The sequence below is a fragment of the Poecilia formosa genome, unplaced genomic scaffold (assembly GCF_000485575.1).
Source record: "Poecilia formosa unplaced genomic scaffold, Poecilia_formosa-5.1.2 Scaffold136, whole genome shotgun sequence".
In the NCBI taxonomy this organism is placed as follows: Eukaryota; Metazoa; Chordata; class Actinopteri; order Cyprinodontiformes; family Poeciliidae; genus Poecilia; species Poecilia formosa.
Genome location: NW_006800075.1, coordinates 923022 through 939953, shown reverse-complemented (window position 1 = coordinate 939953; position 16932 = coordinate 923022). Strand labels below are relative to the sequence as shown.

Below are 16932 nucleotides of genomic sequence, written 5' to 3'. Positions count from 1 at the left end.
TCAATTATAAGACAACTTATTTCATAATCATAGTTTTATAAATTAAAATTATAACCAATTATCTGTGCCATCATTCCAGCTTGAAAATAAATTATTTATATATTATTTTTTTAAGTAGGTCAAATGTGCTTCCATAATATTTTAATATATTTTTTAAATTGCTCATTTTTTGTTCCTGTTGAACTTACTAGTTCAAAAGTCAGAATTATAACTTTAAAAGTTTGAATTTCTAGGTCAAAAAATAAATATAAATTGTGACATTTCTATTTTAAGTGGCAGACATATTCAAATATCCAAAGATTTCTACATAATTGATAATTTTTCAATCTAATTTAAATTATAGCTCAGTTTCTCAAATTATGATTTTGATTTTATCAACATTCTAAATTATGACTTTTAATGTTAAAAATTATGACTTATGAAATACAACATTTAGCACATTTATATTTTACTTTGTAAAAATAATATTTTAAATCACATTTTAAAACAAAAATATGTATTGTTAGCAGTATATATTGTTTTTATTGGATCTGTTACAGATGTAAAATAGCTCATTAGTGCCCCTAGTGGTGGTAGTTAACGTGTTCATCAAGAAGGCGGGACCAATTCTTCTAAACTGTGAAATAAGAGAGAAATTATAAACGTGGGTATAAAATGTTTCCATTTGTGGCCTGAGTTTCCTCTCCGCCCTGCAGTGGAGTTCTCCCGATCAAGGAGCCTGTGGTGGACTGTGCATCTCCCGTGTACCAAGCCGTGATCCGGGCACCAGACACAAACCAGGACATGTCTGAGTGGGCTCGCCGTGCCGCCAACCTGCAGTCGAAAAGCTTCAGGATCCTGGCTCACATCACTGGCACTGAATACCGTCAGTACCAGGCTCACCAAACGTTTCCTCTGCCCTCTTTTTGTACGCTCTAATTTGATTTTTCTGATTATTTCTGCACTTTTTGTCTTCACAGTGCAAGATCCAGATGAGGAGGCACTGCAGAAATCAAGGTGAAGGTTAATCTACTTTTCTGGGAAACAAAAGTTTTTGGATTTTCTTTAGATTTTTATCGCAAAAATAAAAATAGGGGTTCTGGGATGATCCATTCAAACACATTCAACATAAACAACTGTTATGTGATAGCAAATTAAAATAAAAAATAACAAATACAACATAGAGGATATAGATCAAATCAAATTAATTGTATGATAATGAAAAATACTCTACAAAAGGATATTAATATCCTTACAGAAAAATATATAATACAATATGAGGGTAAGAAGAATCATCCATCAATCAAAATTGTTGTTTTCCTTCTTAAAGCTATTTGAAATTCATTCTTATGATGGATCTGCAATACATTGTTATAGGAAATATTGATTTGATTTAATGTTAGATGGTGAATTTCTCAGATATGTGTGATTTTACAATGTTTCTGCCCTCATTACTGTTAAATTTCTGCTAACTTTCCATTACTGAGGATCATTAGATCACACTAAGCACGCTGTGTGTTGCTTCCTCACAGCATTTCAATGCAACGCAGTATGAATTTAACACAGCAGGGTTTCCCTCAGTGTATTATAAGCCTGGCGGGCCACCAGGCTTTACTTGTGCCCCCACCAGGCTTAGCATTGTTAATTTACCTTTTAATTAGTTTTTTTAATTATTGCCTTTTTAAAGACTTTATAGTTGGTGTTTAGGCATTAATCTTCCAGTCTGCCAAAATTCACAACTATCAAGTAATATTTTAAAATTACCTGTTAACTTTAAACATTTTTTTACTCAAAAACATGGCGGCCGGCCAGCTGAATGGGCTTAGCAAGTTTTCTGGGGTAAACCCTGCACAGGATCAGTTTTCTAGACATTTATGACTTGATTCTGAGAAATAGTTTTAGAAAACATCCTTCAAACACCACCGTGCTTTGTTTTTCGGGTTGAATGTGTTTTCAAAGGCAGCGTTAGAGCAGAAGCTTGCAGTTTCTCAGAGAATAACGCTAACGTAAGCTGCTATTCCTGATGTGACCGCCTTGTCCTGTCGCCCTCGCCAACAGAGAGCGATTCGAGTCAGAGGTCAAAGGGCCGCGCTTTGCCAAGTTGAAGAACTGGCACCACGGATTGTCTGCACAGATCCTCAACGTCCAGGAATAAAGAGGAGAAGGAAATTCAAAGAGAGGGAAGAGTCGCAGAAGAAAGGAGGACATATAAACACGGGAAGAGAGAACAGGAAGTACGAGAGAAAATGAACAAGAGGAGAAAAGCAAGCTATAGCTGTTGCCTAGATTAGTAGAAAGTGTATTAATGTTAGTATGAGGATGCTATGTGTTTATAAGTTAAAGTGTCAAATATATCTGTCTCCTATTTAGATCTGCTCTCATGATAGGTTCTTTCTTTTTCCATGTCCTGATTATTGGGGAAGATGTACAAAAAAAAAAACAAATATTGAAGTGAAACTGCAGAAATGTTTCCTTTTTCTTTTTTGCTGCTGGAGAGAAATCGCAGATGTATGAATTAAAAAAAACAAACTATATGAGCACGTTTGTCAGATGTGACAGCAAGAGGAATACACAGTTTATCTATATGCACAAGTACAGTATGTAAAAATGCACTCAGAAATGTACTGATATCAATGTGAATAAATGTTTTATTAAATCTACAGATGGTGCTGTGTTTTGAAATGACGTGAGGAAATAAAGAAAATGAGATTAATAATAATTTGATAGTTAATGTTATATAATCTGGAGAAAAAAAGTTATTTTTTAAAACAAGTTTTCTAGTTCTTAGTAAGCATGAGTAACAAAACAAATGTTGAAATAAATAGATGGAAAATTATTGGCATTTCCAGACTCTGTAGTCCAAATTTTGTGTGATTCCCTGCATCTGTGGTTAAAATAATAATGCAACGGATATTAAATAAAAAACATTATACATAAATAATATAGCTTATACATCTCAGGTTTTCAGTGAGTTTTCGCCACTGAAAGACGGGAAAATTAAGCAAACATGACACAAATCAGGTCTCCATTAAAAACTTGTAAAATTACAAAATCACCATTCCCTATGTGAATCATGGTGGTGGCAGCTTCATGCTGTGGGGACACTTCTCTTCACTCAGCTGGAAGCAGACCAGTTAAAGGTTTTCATACTGGGACTGATTCCAGCGTGAATACAAGCAAAATATGAAAACAGAGTTTAAATGGAAAGGTTTCAATCAGAGGTGACCAAAGTGTGGCGCAGGGGTCATTTGTGGCCCCCCAGGATGAAATCTGGCGATTTGTAGCTGCAACTGCAGCGAAAGGTGGTGCTGTAATGTCCTCACACCACACTTTTCAGATTTTAATTTGCAAGTTTAAAAACTTTGTTTTCTTTCACAATTATGCTCTAAAAAGCATTAAGATGTGTGTTTTTAAGTGACCTAATGTGAAAATGTTTAGGGGGTCTGAGTAGTTTTGCAGGATCTGCTTAAAGCTGAAGTCAAAGTTTCTTGAGCTGATGTTAATCAGGCGTAAACTCCGTGAGCAGAAAACACTCTGGAAGACGAGCTGCTCGTTTTTATCACTAAATCTGATCCGTCACTGCATCAGTGTCTGCAATGCTGCCGAGTCAGCAGATGAAGCAGGAGGAGGAAGGTGGCTGTGACTCACTCAGGTGGGGATGACGAAGCACTTTTCGATCTCCTCACAACAACAAAATGGCCGTGGGGGCTCGTCATCTTCACATTAATTAGAGGTAACTTTTTGCAGTGAAGCTGGAAAGCTGATGTGGAAGAGGAGGAAATGACATCACACGTCGGGATTACATGACAAAATGTCAGCTGGTTGGCCAGTTATATAACATGGGTTTGCATCCAGACCAGAGTCGGTCTGAATGAGGCGGTTTGGGGCGGGGATGCTGCATGGAGGGCAGGAGGGGGGGATGCTGCAGCATCCAGCCATCTCTCTTCCTCCTCCTCCTCCTCCTCTTCCTCCTCTCTCCATCTCGTCGGTATCTGCTCTCTCCTCCTCCCTTCTCTCCTTCAGTCTGCGAGCTGTGGTCCTGCTGTGCACCGCGATCAGCGCTCTGCCAACCAGAGGAGGAGCCAAAACAGGCACGCGCACTCTCAGACATCCCACATCATCATCATCATCACCGCCACCATCATCATCATCTCTGCTGCACGCTCACTGTCAGCACCAGCCAGGCCTGTTCAGAGCAGGGGAGCCCAGCCGATCCGTCGCCCACAATGGATGTACTGATGAAAGGGTTCTCCATGGCCAAGGAGGGGGTGGTGGCCGCTGCAGAGAAGACCAAAGCAGGGATGGAGGAGGCAGCAGCCAAGACTAAAGAAGGGGTGATGTATGTAGGTATGTAGCCTGGAACAGAAGAGGAGAGGAAGATGCATTGGATGATGTGTAATAATTTATTTTGGTTTTCTAATCTGGGTGAAAACAAGCGAGAGAAACAGAGGGAGAAGGAGGGAGAGGTGAGCGCTATCGGGTTGCTGCTGCAGGACTGCTGCAGGACTCAGGGTGTGGGGCTGGAAAAAGTGATGATGACAGAATCAGATGGGGTAAAGAAGTTGCATCTGGACGGGAAGAGGTGGAAATCTGGAGTCTGATGGGCAGAAATTAAAACAATTTAATTTGAGGGAAAGAAAAGGGGGGACACTGCAGAGTCCCGGGACGGCGCTGCAGGCTTTCGTAGCACGAATTCGAGATCGATCGAGTGAAACAGGCTGCAGTGGGATGATAAATGCTGAATGTCGCTTCATGAAACCGTTTTTAAACATTTTTAATCAATTCCCCCCACCTCTCTTGCTGCTGTTTGCTGCGATTTTAATTTTAGCTCCAGCAGAGACTGCGTCACATCTCAAGGTTACCACCTGAGAGGAGGAGGGGGGCAGATAAGGAAGAGGGGTGATAAAGCAGGAGCTGGGTGAGTGGGTCTCAGTTGTTGGCCGCAGTCCGTCCCTTCCGCATCGTCTCTGACGTCAGGTTGCTGCTGCAAAGTCTTAATGGTGGCGTCCGAAAGCAGGAGTCAATGTCAGGAGGTGAAAGAAAAAGAAGAGCAGCTCTGACTCTGCGTTGTTTGTTATTCGTCTGAAAAATCATCCCTTAAAAGACAAGAACGGGATGCTGCAGATACCAGGGAAGAAAAAATAAGCGTGGATCTGAGCAGAGGGAAAAAGAGAGAGGAAAGATGAGGTCGCTGAAGTGAAGAGGGCCGATGGCTCTGATGAAGACGACAGTATCAGCCTGCAGTCGAGTGCACATGCATTACCTAAAAATAGAAAGCAGCACAAGCAGCGGAGGTTGCTCATCTGGGTTATGTGGCTCTTCACCCAGAGTGGCACAGCCTTGAGGGCAGCTGAGAGCATCTGCTGCAATTATTTTTGCAGTGTAAGTTCTGTAGCATCCCGTCACACTTTAGCATTTCTGCCTTTTGTTTTCAGTTTTATAGCAATCCATATACTTCTGTGTCAGGTTATTGAAACTGAGAGTGAAACTGACAACTTGACCAACTTTCTGAGTGATTTAGCTAATAATGATTTGATCAGAAGAGGAAAAGGAGGAGTGTTAAAATTTCGATTCTTAAATCGAGCCTGTGAATTTCACATTTTTGAACATTCACTATTCACAGCATATTTCAAAGATGTCAGGACTTCATGTATTAAAAATATGTTTTATTTTCTCAGTTTTTGATAATTGTTTTTCAGTTGGGGAAACAGTCACAGCAGGCTGAATCTACAGCTTTGCTTGATAAAGTCACAGGTTTTGATTTAACTGGAACAGCATTTGATCATCTTCAGCTCAAAATCTTTAAATAATATTATAGGGAGTTCAAACCTGAGCGAGATATAAAATATTTTGATAATTTAAATTAGATTTTATTGTTAGTGCTTTTATTAACATTTTTACTTTAAGACTTACATGCAAAGAGCATTACAACTAAATGTTATTATTACAATGATTACTAAACATTAATCTCCACCGAACACGTCACTGTTTGAGATTTACTCTATTAATTTGATTTGTGAAAACATAAAAATGCATTTTAACATTTTTAAAGAAGAAAACTGCAAGAGCAGCCATTGGTTAACAAGGTCTGCATGCACGACAAGTTTCTGTTATAGTAAAGCATCCAAATGTTGTTTGTTCATTTGATTTGATTTTTGTTCTTATTGTCAATAGAAATAAGCCTGAAAAGTTCAAAATAATCTCCAGCAGATATTAAAGTCTCAATCTGTCTGTATTGCACTTCATTAAAAATTAGGGATTTTTCTACACTGGAGTTCTCTCACAGGCTACATTATTCAAATTTTATTTTTCTAATAATCACGTTTTAGTGGATCGGTCGCAGCTTTCATCAAATCAGGGTCGCAACAGAGCAAATCCTCTGCTGGAGAGAAATGATTAGAGCTCCATATTTGCATGTTTGACATTAAAATTTCATAAAAATATTCCCTCTAATCCAAGCAATCTTCATTTATTCAGGCAAGATTTAGATTGGGATTATCATTTATGGTCGGGATTATTTCTTGCTCTGATCAGTGGTGTCCTACGCGTCACCTTCTCCTGACGTTCAGTTGTTGTTTATAATTTAAAAGCTCTGAACATTCGTGCAGCTTGTTCTGCAGCGCGGGGACAGACAGCGGCACTCCTGGGGCTCCTTCGGTTAAACTGAGCGAAAAGTGTCTGTTTCACTGCAGTGTGCGTGCGTGCGTGCGTGTGTGTGGTGTCCTGCAGTACTGCTCCGTACTCAGGCACGTGGATGGCGTACCTCGGAGAGCGTGCAGGGCGAGCAGCAGGCGGGGGAAGGGAGGGACGTGGTGTGGATGCATGAGGCAGCAAATCGCAGTTTCTGCATCTGTTCCGACGATCCAGAGAGAGAGGAGGCTCGGGCTGGTGCTACAGACGATGTTCTGCAGAGTTTTCTCTTCTTCTCTCTTGTTTCAGCGTAGATATTTCCCCCCATCCATCCGTCATTTCTGCGGATTATATAACTGGAGTTTTAATCTGTCCAGGATCATGCTGCAGAGAGCACAGCGCTGGGGAGAGGAGGGCGGGGCGGGTTTTAATTGTTTGGGAATTTATTAGGAGAACCGAGCTTTTCAAAGGTCCAACATATAAAAGAATAACTAACAACTAACAGCAAATTGCAGGACAAAAGGAGGGGAGGAGAAGAAAATATTCAGAATGTTGAGCAAACACAATCAGTCACATTACAGCCAAACCTCACTGTATTTTATTGTAAAAGCAGAAAATCTACCAAGTATTTTTGTCCAGTGTTTAGTGTTTAGTCTAGTTTTGTCTTGATGTAAAACAAAACTAACTTACCAGTAATGTTTCAGGAAGCTGCAGGAGGTTGTTTTAAGTAAATAATCCATTAATATTGATGAGACAGTATTAGATCCACTGCCATATTATTTTATGTGAAACAAGGGATTTTCCCACATTATTAGTGAAATTATCTGCCTGTGTAACTGGAACGTTTTCATCAATATTAAGAAATTATTGACTTAAAACAAGCTTATATTCATCTATTCATCTATTCGATATGCATCTCTGAAAACAATTAAGAGACCACTCCTGTTGTCCTCGGGTTATTTTGACCCGAGGACAACAGGAGTTTCTCTGATTTTATTTTCTATAGCTTATATATTTGAGTAAAATGAACATTGTTCTTTTATTCTATGAATTACTGACAACAAGCTTCCGAAAATCCAAGCAAAAATGTTGTATTTATTTGCAGAAAATGAGAAAAGACGCAGTGCTTTATAACCATTTATATTTTATATCCATTTAGAAACGACAATACTAATGTTTTAACTCAGGAAGAGTTCAGGAATCATTATTTGGTGGAATAATATTAGTGCAGTGGGCTCTTAATGTTCTTTGCAGAGCTGTATTTTTGCTGAAAACTTATTTTTGTATTTTATTTCAAGAGTACTAAAATATTTACATGAGAAACTCGACCAAAAATAGTAAGATTTTGTGTTTTTGTAATGAATCTAGTAGAAAAAAAATAAACGGTTTTTAAATGATTTAAAGATAAAACTCAAAAGTGTGGCATGCTTTTGCATCCAGAGCCCTTTATTCTCATACCTCTGAATAAAATCCAGTGTAAACGAAATGCTTCAGGAGGATGCCGCACAGTTCAGAGGTAAAGTGCAATCTCCAACAATCTGACCTTTATTAAAGATTTGTAGGAAGAGAGCCATTGCTTAAAGGAGAGTATAAGAAATCCTGCTTGTAGTTTGCAACAAACCATTTAGTGAAAACAAATAAATCTGTAGCGACCAGATCTATTAATTGCATTATAAATAAAAACAAACTTGATAATATCCATTGGCATGATTGTTTTTCTCTTATCTTTCTATCAAAGTCTGGATGACAAAAGGCTTCAGTCTGGTGCTTTAGTCTCAACCAACCTTTTATTATTATTATTATTATTGTTATTATTATTATTATTATTATTATTATTATTATTATTACTATTATTATTATTATTATTATGTTTACAGAGACTTGTGTCCTTTTTGGGTGTTTTGTTTATTTTAAATTCATCATTAGAAATTCAAGTTTATTGATGCTTGATAGGGTGTACTTCCATTATTATACCTTCATTATAATATTACTTGAAAATTGTAATATTATTGTTTATCGCAATAAATTGTTATTGTGACAAGTCCAGACACAGCAGACATGGAAGAAGACGCTCTGGTCAAGATGACACAAAATATTAACTTTCTGATCTAACAGCTAAATATTATGTGTGGTGGATAATTAAAGCGCACAAGTCTGAATAAACCATCTGCTTCATGATACACGGAGGTAGCAGAATCATGCTGTGGAGATGTGTTTCTTCACTAGGGGCAGGAAAGAGAGTCAGAGTTGATGTGAAGATAGATGACGCTAAATACGAAACAATCCTGAAAGAAAAACGTTTTAAAAATTAAATTCACATCCACCGACTTTCAATTTAATGCAAGTAAAATGTGCAAAGCTGTTAGAGGAAAAACCCCAAAAGATCTTCAGCTGAACCAGCAGGGGAAGGTGGTCATACGAAATACTCTTTACAGTGGCTGAATACATAATATGCACACCACACTTTTCAGATTATTTTGGAAAACAATATTGAAAATTTATAAATCACATAGTCATTAAAATACTCCACAATTAACAGCTCTAATGTGGCGATATGTGTAAAGGTTGAAATATTTTTGCAAAGCATCATATTTTCACTTAATTTTTCCACTATTTTCAAATAAAGATGAAAACTGTTACAAAATAGAAATTGGAAAACAAAATTCCTTAGTAGAAAAACATTAAACTGTGAAATATGTCAGTTGTGAAAGAATGTAATTTTTGTTTTCTTTGGTCTGCAGGAAGCAAGACGAAGGAAGGAGTTGTGTCATCAGTAAACACAGGTAAGAAAAGCTTCATTTGGTAACAAATAAAAATGCACTGATCAGGCTTTTATTAATCAGACTGATTTCCAATTTAAAAATCACTAAATTAATTAATTAAATGCAGCAAACATTGACGATGAAAGAAAAACAAATTCCAAAGTTTGACAGGAGAAATAGATATAAAAACAAAAGCATTGAAATTGTATCCCTATTTGTCGCTAAGCTTCATTATATTTTTAATATATTAAAAACAGAAGTCCTGTTGAAAAGCACAACAAACAGCATTTAATCTACTCAGTTGATTATACTCAAGGCTGATTATTGGAAACGATCAGTGGGTCAGTGACACAAACTTCAATTAAAACCTATTGTTCCCATTCTTGAGACGTCCTAAGAGTGTTTTCTGTCGTGTTTACACAAAGAAATGTTTTATAAAGTGAAAACAAAAAGCCTCAAAGGCTCCATATTTCACAGGTAATCAGACTATAATCCAGATGAAGACGTCTCACTGAGAAGAACAGATCGTGTCGCCATCACTCAGTAAATGAGGATTACCAGCTTTTCCATCCATTAAATTTTAAATGGTTCAAATGATCTGAAAGATTTAACTGAATCAATAATCTAAATCAGAGCCTGACTTGTTATAAATATGGAATAAACAATGAGGATTGCAACTCATTATTTTTTTATATATTACAGATTTGTTTGCATACAACTTCGTTTCAAATATTGATATAAATAGATTAAAGTATTCAACATAAATCTTGCAGCTCTTCTTAGATTGTCAACATTCAAATTACACCCATGGATGCAGGTAGCTAGAAAAGCTTCCGGTTCACTGAACATCTGATCCGCTCTCCAGGAGAACTGAGACATTTTATCTTTTTTGCAAAGATGGCGGGCTCTCAAACACTCAAAAACTGGTCTTTGGGTTGTAAAGGTTAACAATAACCCCTGTGCTGCGGCTGTGATTGTTAATCCTACTAATGAGAAACACAACAAAACCCCAACCTAGCAAGAAAAACGCTAGGTTGCGTTTAAAATGTGTACTAAAAGTGTCGGTGTGGGCATTAGTTGGCCAATGTTTAGGTGTCCCACTCACCTGTGTCGTTTCTCTCCGTGTCAGTGGCCAACAGGACCGTGGACCAGGCCAACATCGTGGGAGACACGGCGGTCGCCGGAGCCAACGAGGTGTCACAGGCGACCATCGAGGGCGTGGAGAACGTCGCTGCGTCAACCGGGATGGTCAGTCAGGTCGGTTACCATGGTGACGCCTTAGAGGTGATCCATCATGGAGTTACCGAACAGCGACAGCAGCCTCGATCAAACTGAAGAAACAATATTAACTGCTGTTTGGTTTGTAGCCACTAGATGGAGCTATTTACATCAAAGCTGCGACACTGGAAATGTACCGTTTATTACATAACTACTTAAATCGATTTCTAAACGTGGTGTTGAATTTTTTTTTATTTTATTTAAAAAAATAAAAAAGACTTATTCTGATCTAAATTTCTCCAGATTTTATAGCAGTTTATTTTTTCCGACTGTATCTTAAACATAAAAACTTCACTGATTTTTTATTTTTTATTTTTTTCACTTCAAAAGGTGGAACCCAGATGTTATTTTTACAAGAAGTGCAATATATTTCAAGTGTTTATTCGGGGTAATTTAAATGATTATGTCCAAAAATTTAATTAATATTACATAAGACCAATTCGAAAAGTTCTTTGTAATGCAAAATATTAAGTTATGGTCCGCACAATTATGCTGAATGTTACTGACTTTGCAGTCGTCCAGTAGAGAGTTACTGGAGGCAGAAAAGGTTACATTTCAGAAAACTGGTTGTTCACAGAGGCCTGGATCCAAGCACGTTGAAGGAAAGTTAAGTGGAAGGAAAATTTTGCTGCAGGGACACAAACTTTTGGAACTTAATTACTGAAATGAAAAATGTTTTTCAGTAATGATTATTGTGATTAGACGAGGATCAGGGTCTAGTGATTTTTCTTTATTCAGACTCCATTCCTTTATATTTATTGTTTATGTGCATTATTGCACAATCCACACGTTGCATTTTAGGAGCAATTTTGTATTTCTGAATACAAATCTGTGCTGTTATTTACTTAACTTGTGAACTCCTGACATCTGTTCACCCTTTCTCTGGCTTTCATGTTAACTTTTCTGACAGACGTTAAATGTTCTCACATTTAACTCTTGTTGTGACTTTTGAGCTTGAATGCAAGAAGTTGTTTTATTTTATTTTATTTTATTTTATTGTGGTGTAAATGTCTCCTGTCTTGTGCGTTGTTGTTGTTGTACTTCAGGTCAATTCGCCTCTTTACCATTTCTTCCCATCTACATTCATAATGTACACACAAATAAAAATGTTTCGTACTCATGTACTAAACCACTTAGTATCAGGCTTATTTGGTTCTGAACTATTGAAATGAATTGAATGAATTTTAATAATCCAAATATACTATAAGTAGAGTATTTTATTTATTCTTTATTTTACCCGGAATAATCTCAATAAGATCTAAAATGTCTTATTGGCCAAAACAGCAACATAATCGTTCCACTTTGAAAACACAAGTTGAAATATGGATTAATTGGATTAATAGCAAGATTAGAGCTTTATAAGCTCCAAAAATAAGAACTAAACCCAGAATTATTTACGAATCATATTCCTGCAGATACACTGAGCCTAATATTTTCAACCACAAATTAGGTGTTTAAACTGTATCTGTAGTCATTTGTTGATTAAAGATTTATAAATCTTTTTCTCACACAAAGAAAGTTTGTTTCTGAAGTTACAAACTACATTTCTTTTTAGAAAAATCCAAAATATTTGTAGGCAGATATTTGCCTAATCAAAGGCAAAAGATGAAGCAGAAGTTTACAAAATCCACATAAAAGTGCTACATTTTAACACAGTTTACTTAAATAATAAATAAAAAAGGAGCCAAATATGGACCCCTGAGGGACACCTTTCTGAATTAGGAAAGATCAGGAGGACACACAAAAACTGTAACAGTTTGTGTTTCACCAAACATTTTAGGATCTTTTGAAAATCTTCTAGTATCTACCAATTTACAGTGTTATAGAAAATTACTTGAAATAATCAATGGAAACATTTTGTACCTGAAATTCTGCGAACAAAAAGACAAACATTCAAAATGGTGAAAGGGCGAAATGACCAGAATTTGTTGTTGTTGTTTTGTTGTTCTCATTGTTTGTTTTATTTGTTTTTCTTTTTTATGCTGTTTGTGTCTCATTTGTGTTTCTCTGATAGGAGGAGCCCATATATGAGGTACCTACTGGACAGCAACATGGGGGTTTTAGCTCTACCTGGTTTGGGTTTGGTTTGGGTTTGAGAGATAAAGAGGCGAAGCCTTGCATGCTAACTGATAGCTGCGGGTCTAATCCATCAATTTAAATCTAAGGTTTATTGCAGCAGGTGAGCATCAGGAGGGATGGTTGGAAAGCTGCTGGTCACATTACAGCATTTTGAGTTTAAAACAACAAATAATGTAAAAAAAAATATATATATATATATATATATATATAAAATAACAGTAAAGCCTTCTGAAGGTTTGAAAGTATATTGATGCTCTTAATTTGTAAGGATTCCAAAATATTCAGATTAATTGGAAGAAAATTTCAAAGAAAAGAGGAGAAAGTTTGGCATTTTATTTTTTTAAAGTGCCTTATGAAAGTATTCAAACCCATGAACTCTGCTTACGGTTCTAAAAGATTACTGACCTTTAGGCTATAGAGAAATATACGCCACACTTTTCAGATTCTTCTTTATGTAGGGGAAAATGCACAAATACTTTCACAAGGTATTGTATTCTGCTTCTTTCACCTTCTTTTCTGCTGCTCACTTTGGTGTAAGGCAACACTTTACTAAATTATACTAAATCTTTTCATTTCTAATCATTATTTCTCCTCCAGCTTACCAGATCAGGTAGTTAACGACGCAGAAAGTATTTATTGATATTTTTATCCCCCCTTTTGGTTTGCAAACTTAAGAACTATAACAAACTAACAGCCTAAAAATCCCTCAGCATGTTGATTTGTTCCTCCCAGCATGTTTTCCATTCAAACCAGTTTGTAAAATGATGTCTTAGTGAAATCAAAACTTAGACATTTGTTGATGCCGAGATCCTCGCACTGTCACTATCTCATAGTGACAGACAGTAATAATCGACTCCAAATGTTGTTTTTTTTTATGTTTTTGAACCATTTATGCTGTTTTCTCCTCTGCAGGGAGAGTATGGAGGAATGGAGCAAGGAGGGGAAGGAGGAGAGGTAAGAAAACAAACCATCAAACGATGAGCAACGCTTCAGCCTCGACAGGAAGCCAGAGTTAATTCAGTTACATATAACATAATAAATTATTTGGTTGGTTATTGTAAGGTCCAGTTTATAGAATAGAATAGAATAGAATAGAATAGTCCTGCATTAAGTGGGGAAATTAACTTGTTACAGCAGCAGAGCAACAAGGTATCCCCATTTAATATAAAAATATATAAAATAAAAATAACTGCATATTAATAAAGTGCCTGCAGATAAAAGAAGATCAAAATTAAACAAAAACTTAAAAATCTGGGGGATTTTAAAATCTAGAATAAATAAAAATTTCCCAGATATTCAGGTTTTGATTTAATTTTAATTTATTTGAAGTTACTTTATTAATTAGAGATGTGAATCTTTCAGTATCTAACAATTCAATTACGATTTTTATGTCACAATTCATTTCAGAAACAATTTCTGATTCAATAACAGTTTTTGAGAAATTTTGTACAAGACTATTCCTTCAGTTTATATTTAAACAAAAGCATGTTTGAGCATCAAATTCTGCAACTTAAATTACCAGCTTTAGGTTAGCTTAGCTGCATGGCTTCCTCTTAAATAAAAATATATCAAAGAATTATTCTAAACATTCACAGCGGACGAGACGCCCTTCAGCTGTGGACGTGTGATGCAATATATGCTCGCAAATAGGAGAGCCAAAGACTTATTTTAAAAAAACATTTTTGAGCATTTGAATCGATTCTGCATCTGTAATATTAATATCAGTTGTTTAATTAAACACCTGAACTGCCTACAGCAGGTCATTTTTCTCTTTGCGGTCATCAAAGTGTCACTAATCAGACTGATCAATGAATATCTAAAATGGAGAACTGTAGTTCTAGGAGGTTTAAAGCAATTTTAAAAATACTGCAGATTCTTATTTTCTTGGTTTAATATCTTTAAGTATAAGATAAACAACTTGAGGAAGAAGACAAAATCAGTAAAATGAAAGGAAATCCAGCTGCAGGCCACCACAATGAACTGGAAATATCTGAATCGCTGATATGACTGAACAGTAGAACCGGTTTTACACTGCAATCAAAAAAAAAAAAAGAAAACCTGCTCCAAGGTCAACAACTTTATGATGAACATAGATAGCCAGATGCTTTCTTGGAAAAAGTTTTATTTCTGATTGAGACAAACAATTTTGAATAATTAAAAGAAGTTTGTTTGAAGGAAATGTTTTGACTAATGTGACAAAAAGTTTGGACACCCCTGGTCTAAGATCTCTCTTTTTTTCTGTGCTCCTTCTGTAATATTTAAACAATGTACTGACTTATTGATAGAGATAAACAAGTTGCACAGCTTTTTATATGTATTTTACATATTTTTCCCCATCAGTATCATCAACTATGGAAGTTTTTCTTAGGACAAAAATTGACAGGATTGAGAAGAAAAAGAGGATCACTGCAAAAACACAATCTTACAAAGTATTTTAAGTCTAGTGGAAATATACTTGAAATAAGAAAACTAACTTACAAGCAACTTTTCTGCAGTTGTAGAAATTTAAGTGAATATTTCCTTGATATTGATGAAAAAGTGCTATTATGGGGAAATTGTCTTATTATGAGTAAATTTATCTGGAATTAACACTTTTTAATCAATGTTAAGTAATTAATTGAAGTGAAATAAGATATTTGCACTAGAAACACATTCTTCAAATCAGACAATTTTTTGTTAAATGTTTGTGCAGCAACATTTTTGTTTGTGCTGCTCTCATTTTAAAGATATTAAGAAATGTTTCCAGAGGTCATGAAAGGTCAACCAGCCGCCCCACATTGTGCAAATCAAAATTGGTGGCAATCAACTGATTGGGCTGGTTTTTGTGCAGCAATTTTTTTTTGTTTGTGCTGCTTTGGCTTTGAAAGTTTAAAGGTCAACAGGTCAACCAGTTCTAGCAGTCATGTGATGCTCTAAATCCGTTGTTCTCATTTCTAGGGGTACTAGTCTCCTTCCGGACCCCCCAGCTGCCCCTCGCCTTCCTCGCCTCGCCGTACCCGACTCCAGATGTTCAGCATATTTTTTTGTGACTTTTCGGAACCAAAATCAGAACAGACTCTTCCAGACGCCGCACCTCGGCTTTCCCCTCACCGTCTAACCCCCCCTGCAGCCTGTAGCGCCCCCTCTGCTTCCCCGGCCTCACCTGTGTGTTCGTGTAGATAAACCCTCCCTCCGCCGCCCCCCCGGCTCCCGTGTCATTGCCACCCGACTGAGAAATTTCAAAAATCACCCAAACACAAAAAAGACACACCTCAAGAAGGTGCCAGCATGACACACGCACATACAGAACATACCATGAATACCAGCAGACCACACACAGGGCAAACAAGTAGCCGTAGGAGATAAGAGAGAAACCTGTCTTAATAGAAGAAACAGAAGTCATCGTGAAACCGAAGGAGCTGCATGAGAGGTTGTGCGTGTGCTGCAGGCCGTGTGTCCGTGTCCAAGCTTGTGTGCATGTGTTGTCAGCAGGGACCCACGCATTAAAGACCTGTGCTTCAGTTTGTGGCAGTAGGATGCATGAGCTGACGTTCCCCGTGGTGTTTTCTCTCTCTATAGGGCGGCTGTTATGTGTTGCAAAAACGCCGGCTTCGTGTGTGTGTGTTCGCTTCAGCATTTAGAAACAGGGTTAGCGCAGTAGAAGTGGTGAGCAAGTGCAACGTGACGTTATGCATGAGCGTTTTCAGATGTCTGTACTATGCCGTGACGTGTTTGTGTCCGCAAAGTCGGGGTAGGAAGAAAGAGCGTTCAACAATCAGTTATTGCTCGTTTGGCTGGATTTGGGTGAAGAGGAAGAGTCCCTACAGTTCGTACCAACAACAACCGGACAATCTCTGTCTCACCTTTAATGTGAAAACGAAAACCAGCAAGTGTGAAACAATTAACCGCCTGAACAAAGTAACTGTTTTACAGTTTTCACTTCCCTCTTGAACCAGTTTCACACCTTGAAACGTGACCGGAACAACCCAAATATTGACCCAGATGGAGGTTCAGGTCAGAAAGTCGTGTGGTTGTTATTGCCTTTGGCTGCAATGTAAAGGCAATAAAAGCTGCTTCCAATGAACTGAAGAAGCCTTTTGGATGAGGGGTGAGAAATTCTTGGAAAAGACAAGAAGTCCAGTTGCCTTTTGATTCAACACTTACAAATTTGCACCAATGATGAACAATTGGATTTTAAATTCTGTGCACCAAAAGCAACAAGAAG

General features: G+C 37.1%; 2 protein-coding genes and 1 long non-coding RNA gene across 8 annotated transcripts in view; 2 read left to right on the top strand and 1 right to left on the bottom strand.

Moving 5' to 3' along the window:
• Positions 1-2639, top strand: part of ldb3b (LIM domain binding 3b) — a 20086-nt gene extending 17447 nt beyond the window's left edge. For both annotated transcript variants that reach the window (XM_007562442.2, XM_007562441.2), the window contains 3 exons: positions 696-865; positions 960-996; positions 2038-2639. In XM_007562442.2, the coding sequence (XP_007562504.1) occupies positions 696-865; positions 960-996; positions 2038-2134 (304 nt within the window). In that variant the 3' untranslated portion in view covers positions 2135-2639. The remainder of the gene's footprint in view (positions 1-695; positions 866-959; positions 997-2037) is intronic.
• The window catches only part of LOC107837359 (uncharacterized), a 20425-nt gene extending 9857 nt beyond the window's left edge, over positions 1-10568 (bottom strand). Inside the window, exons 1-2 of one of the 2 annotated variants that reach the window (XR_001663382.1) lie at positions 10477-10568; positions 6743-7010 (exon numbers count right to left, since the gene is read on the bottom strand). This is a non-coding gene — a long non-coding RNA (uncharacterized LOC107837359). Of the gene's footprint in view, positions 1-4736; positions 7011-10476 lie in introns of those variants that run through there. The other variant, XR_001663381.1, reaches the window with a different exon arrangement.
• On the top strand, positions 3941-16932 carry sncgb (synuclein, gamma b (breast cancer-specific protein 1)). 4 transcript variants are annotated; one of them, XM_007562438.2, is made up of 6 exons: positions 3941-4326; positions 9351-9392; positions 10501-10619; positions 12664-12681; positions 13641-13682; positions 15666-16932. In XM_007562438.2, exons 1-6 carry the CDS (start codon positions 4206-4208, stop codon positions 15672-15674), a joined length of 351 nt encoding a protein of 116 aa, XP_007562500.2. In that variant the 5' UTR covers positions 3941-4205; the 3' UTR covers positions 15675-16932. The 4 variants fall into 4 exon arrangements, with proteins under 4 accessions (XP_007562500.2, XP_007562499.2, XP_007562502.2 ...); XM_007562437.2 differs by having other exon boundaries at positions 3942-4326; positions 10501-10628; XM_007562440.2 differs by lacking the exon at positions 12664-12681 and having other exon boundaries at positions 3943-4326.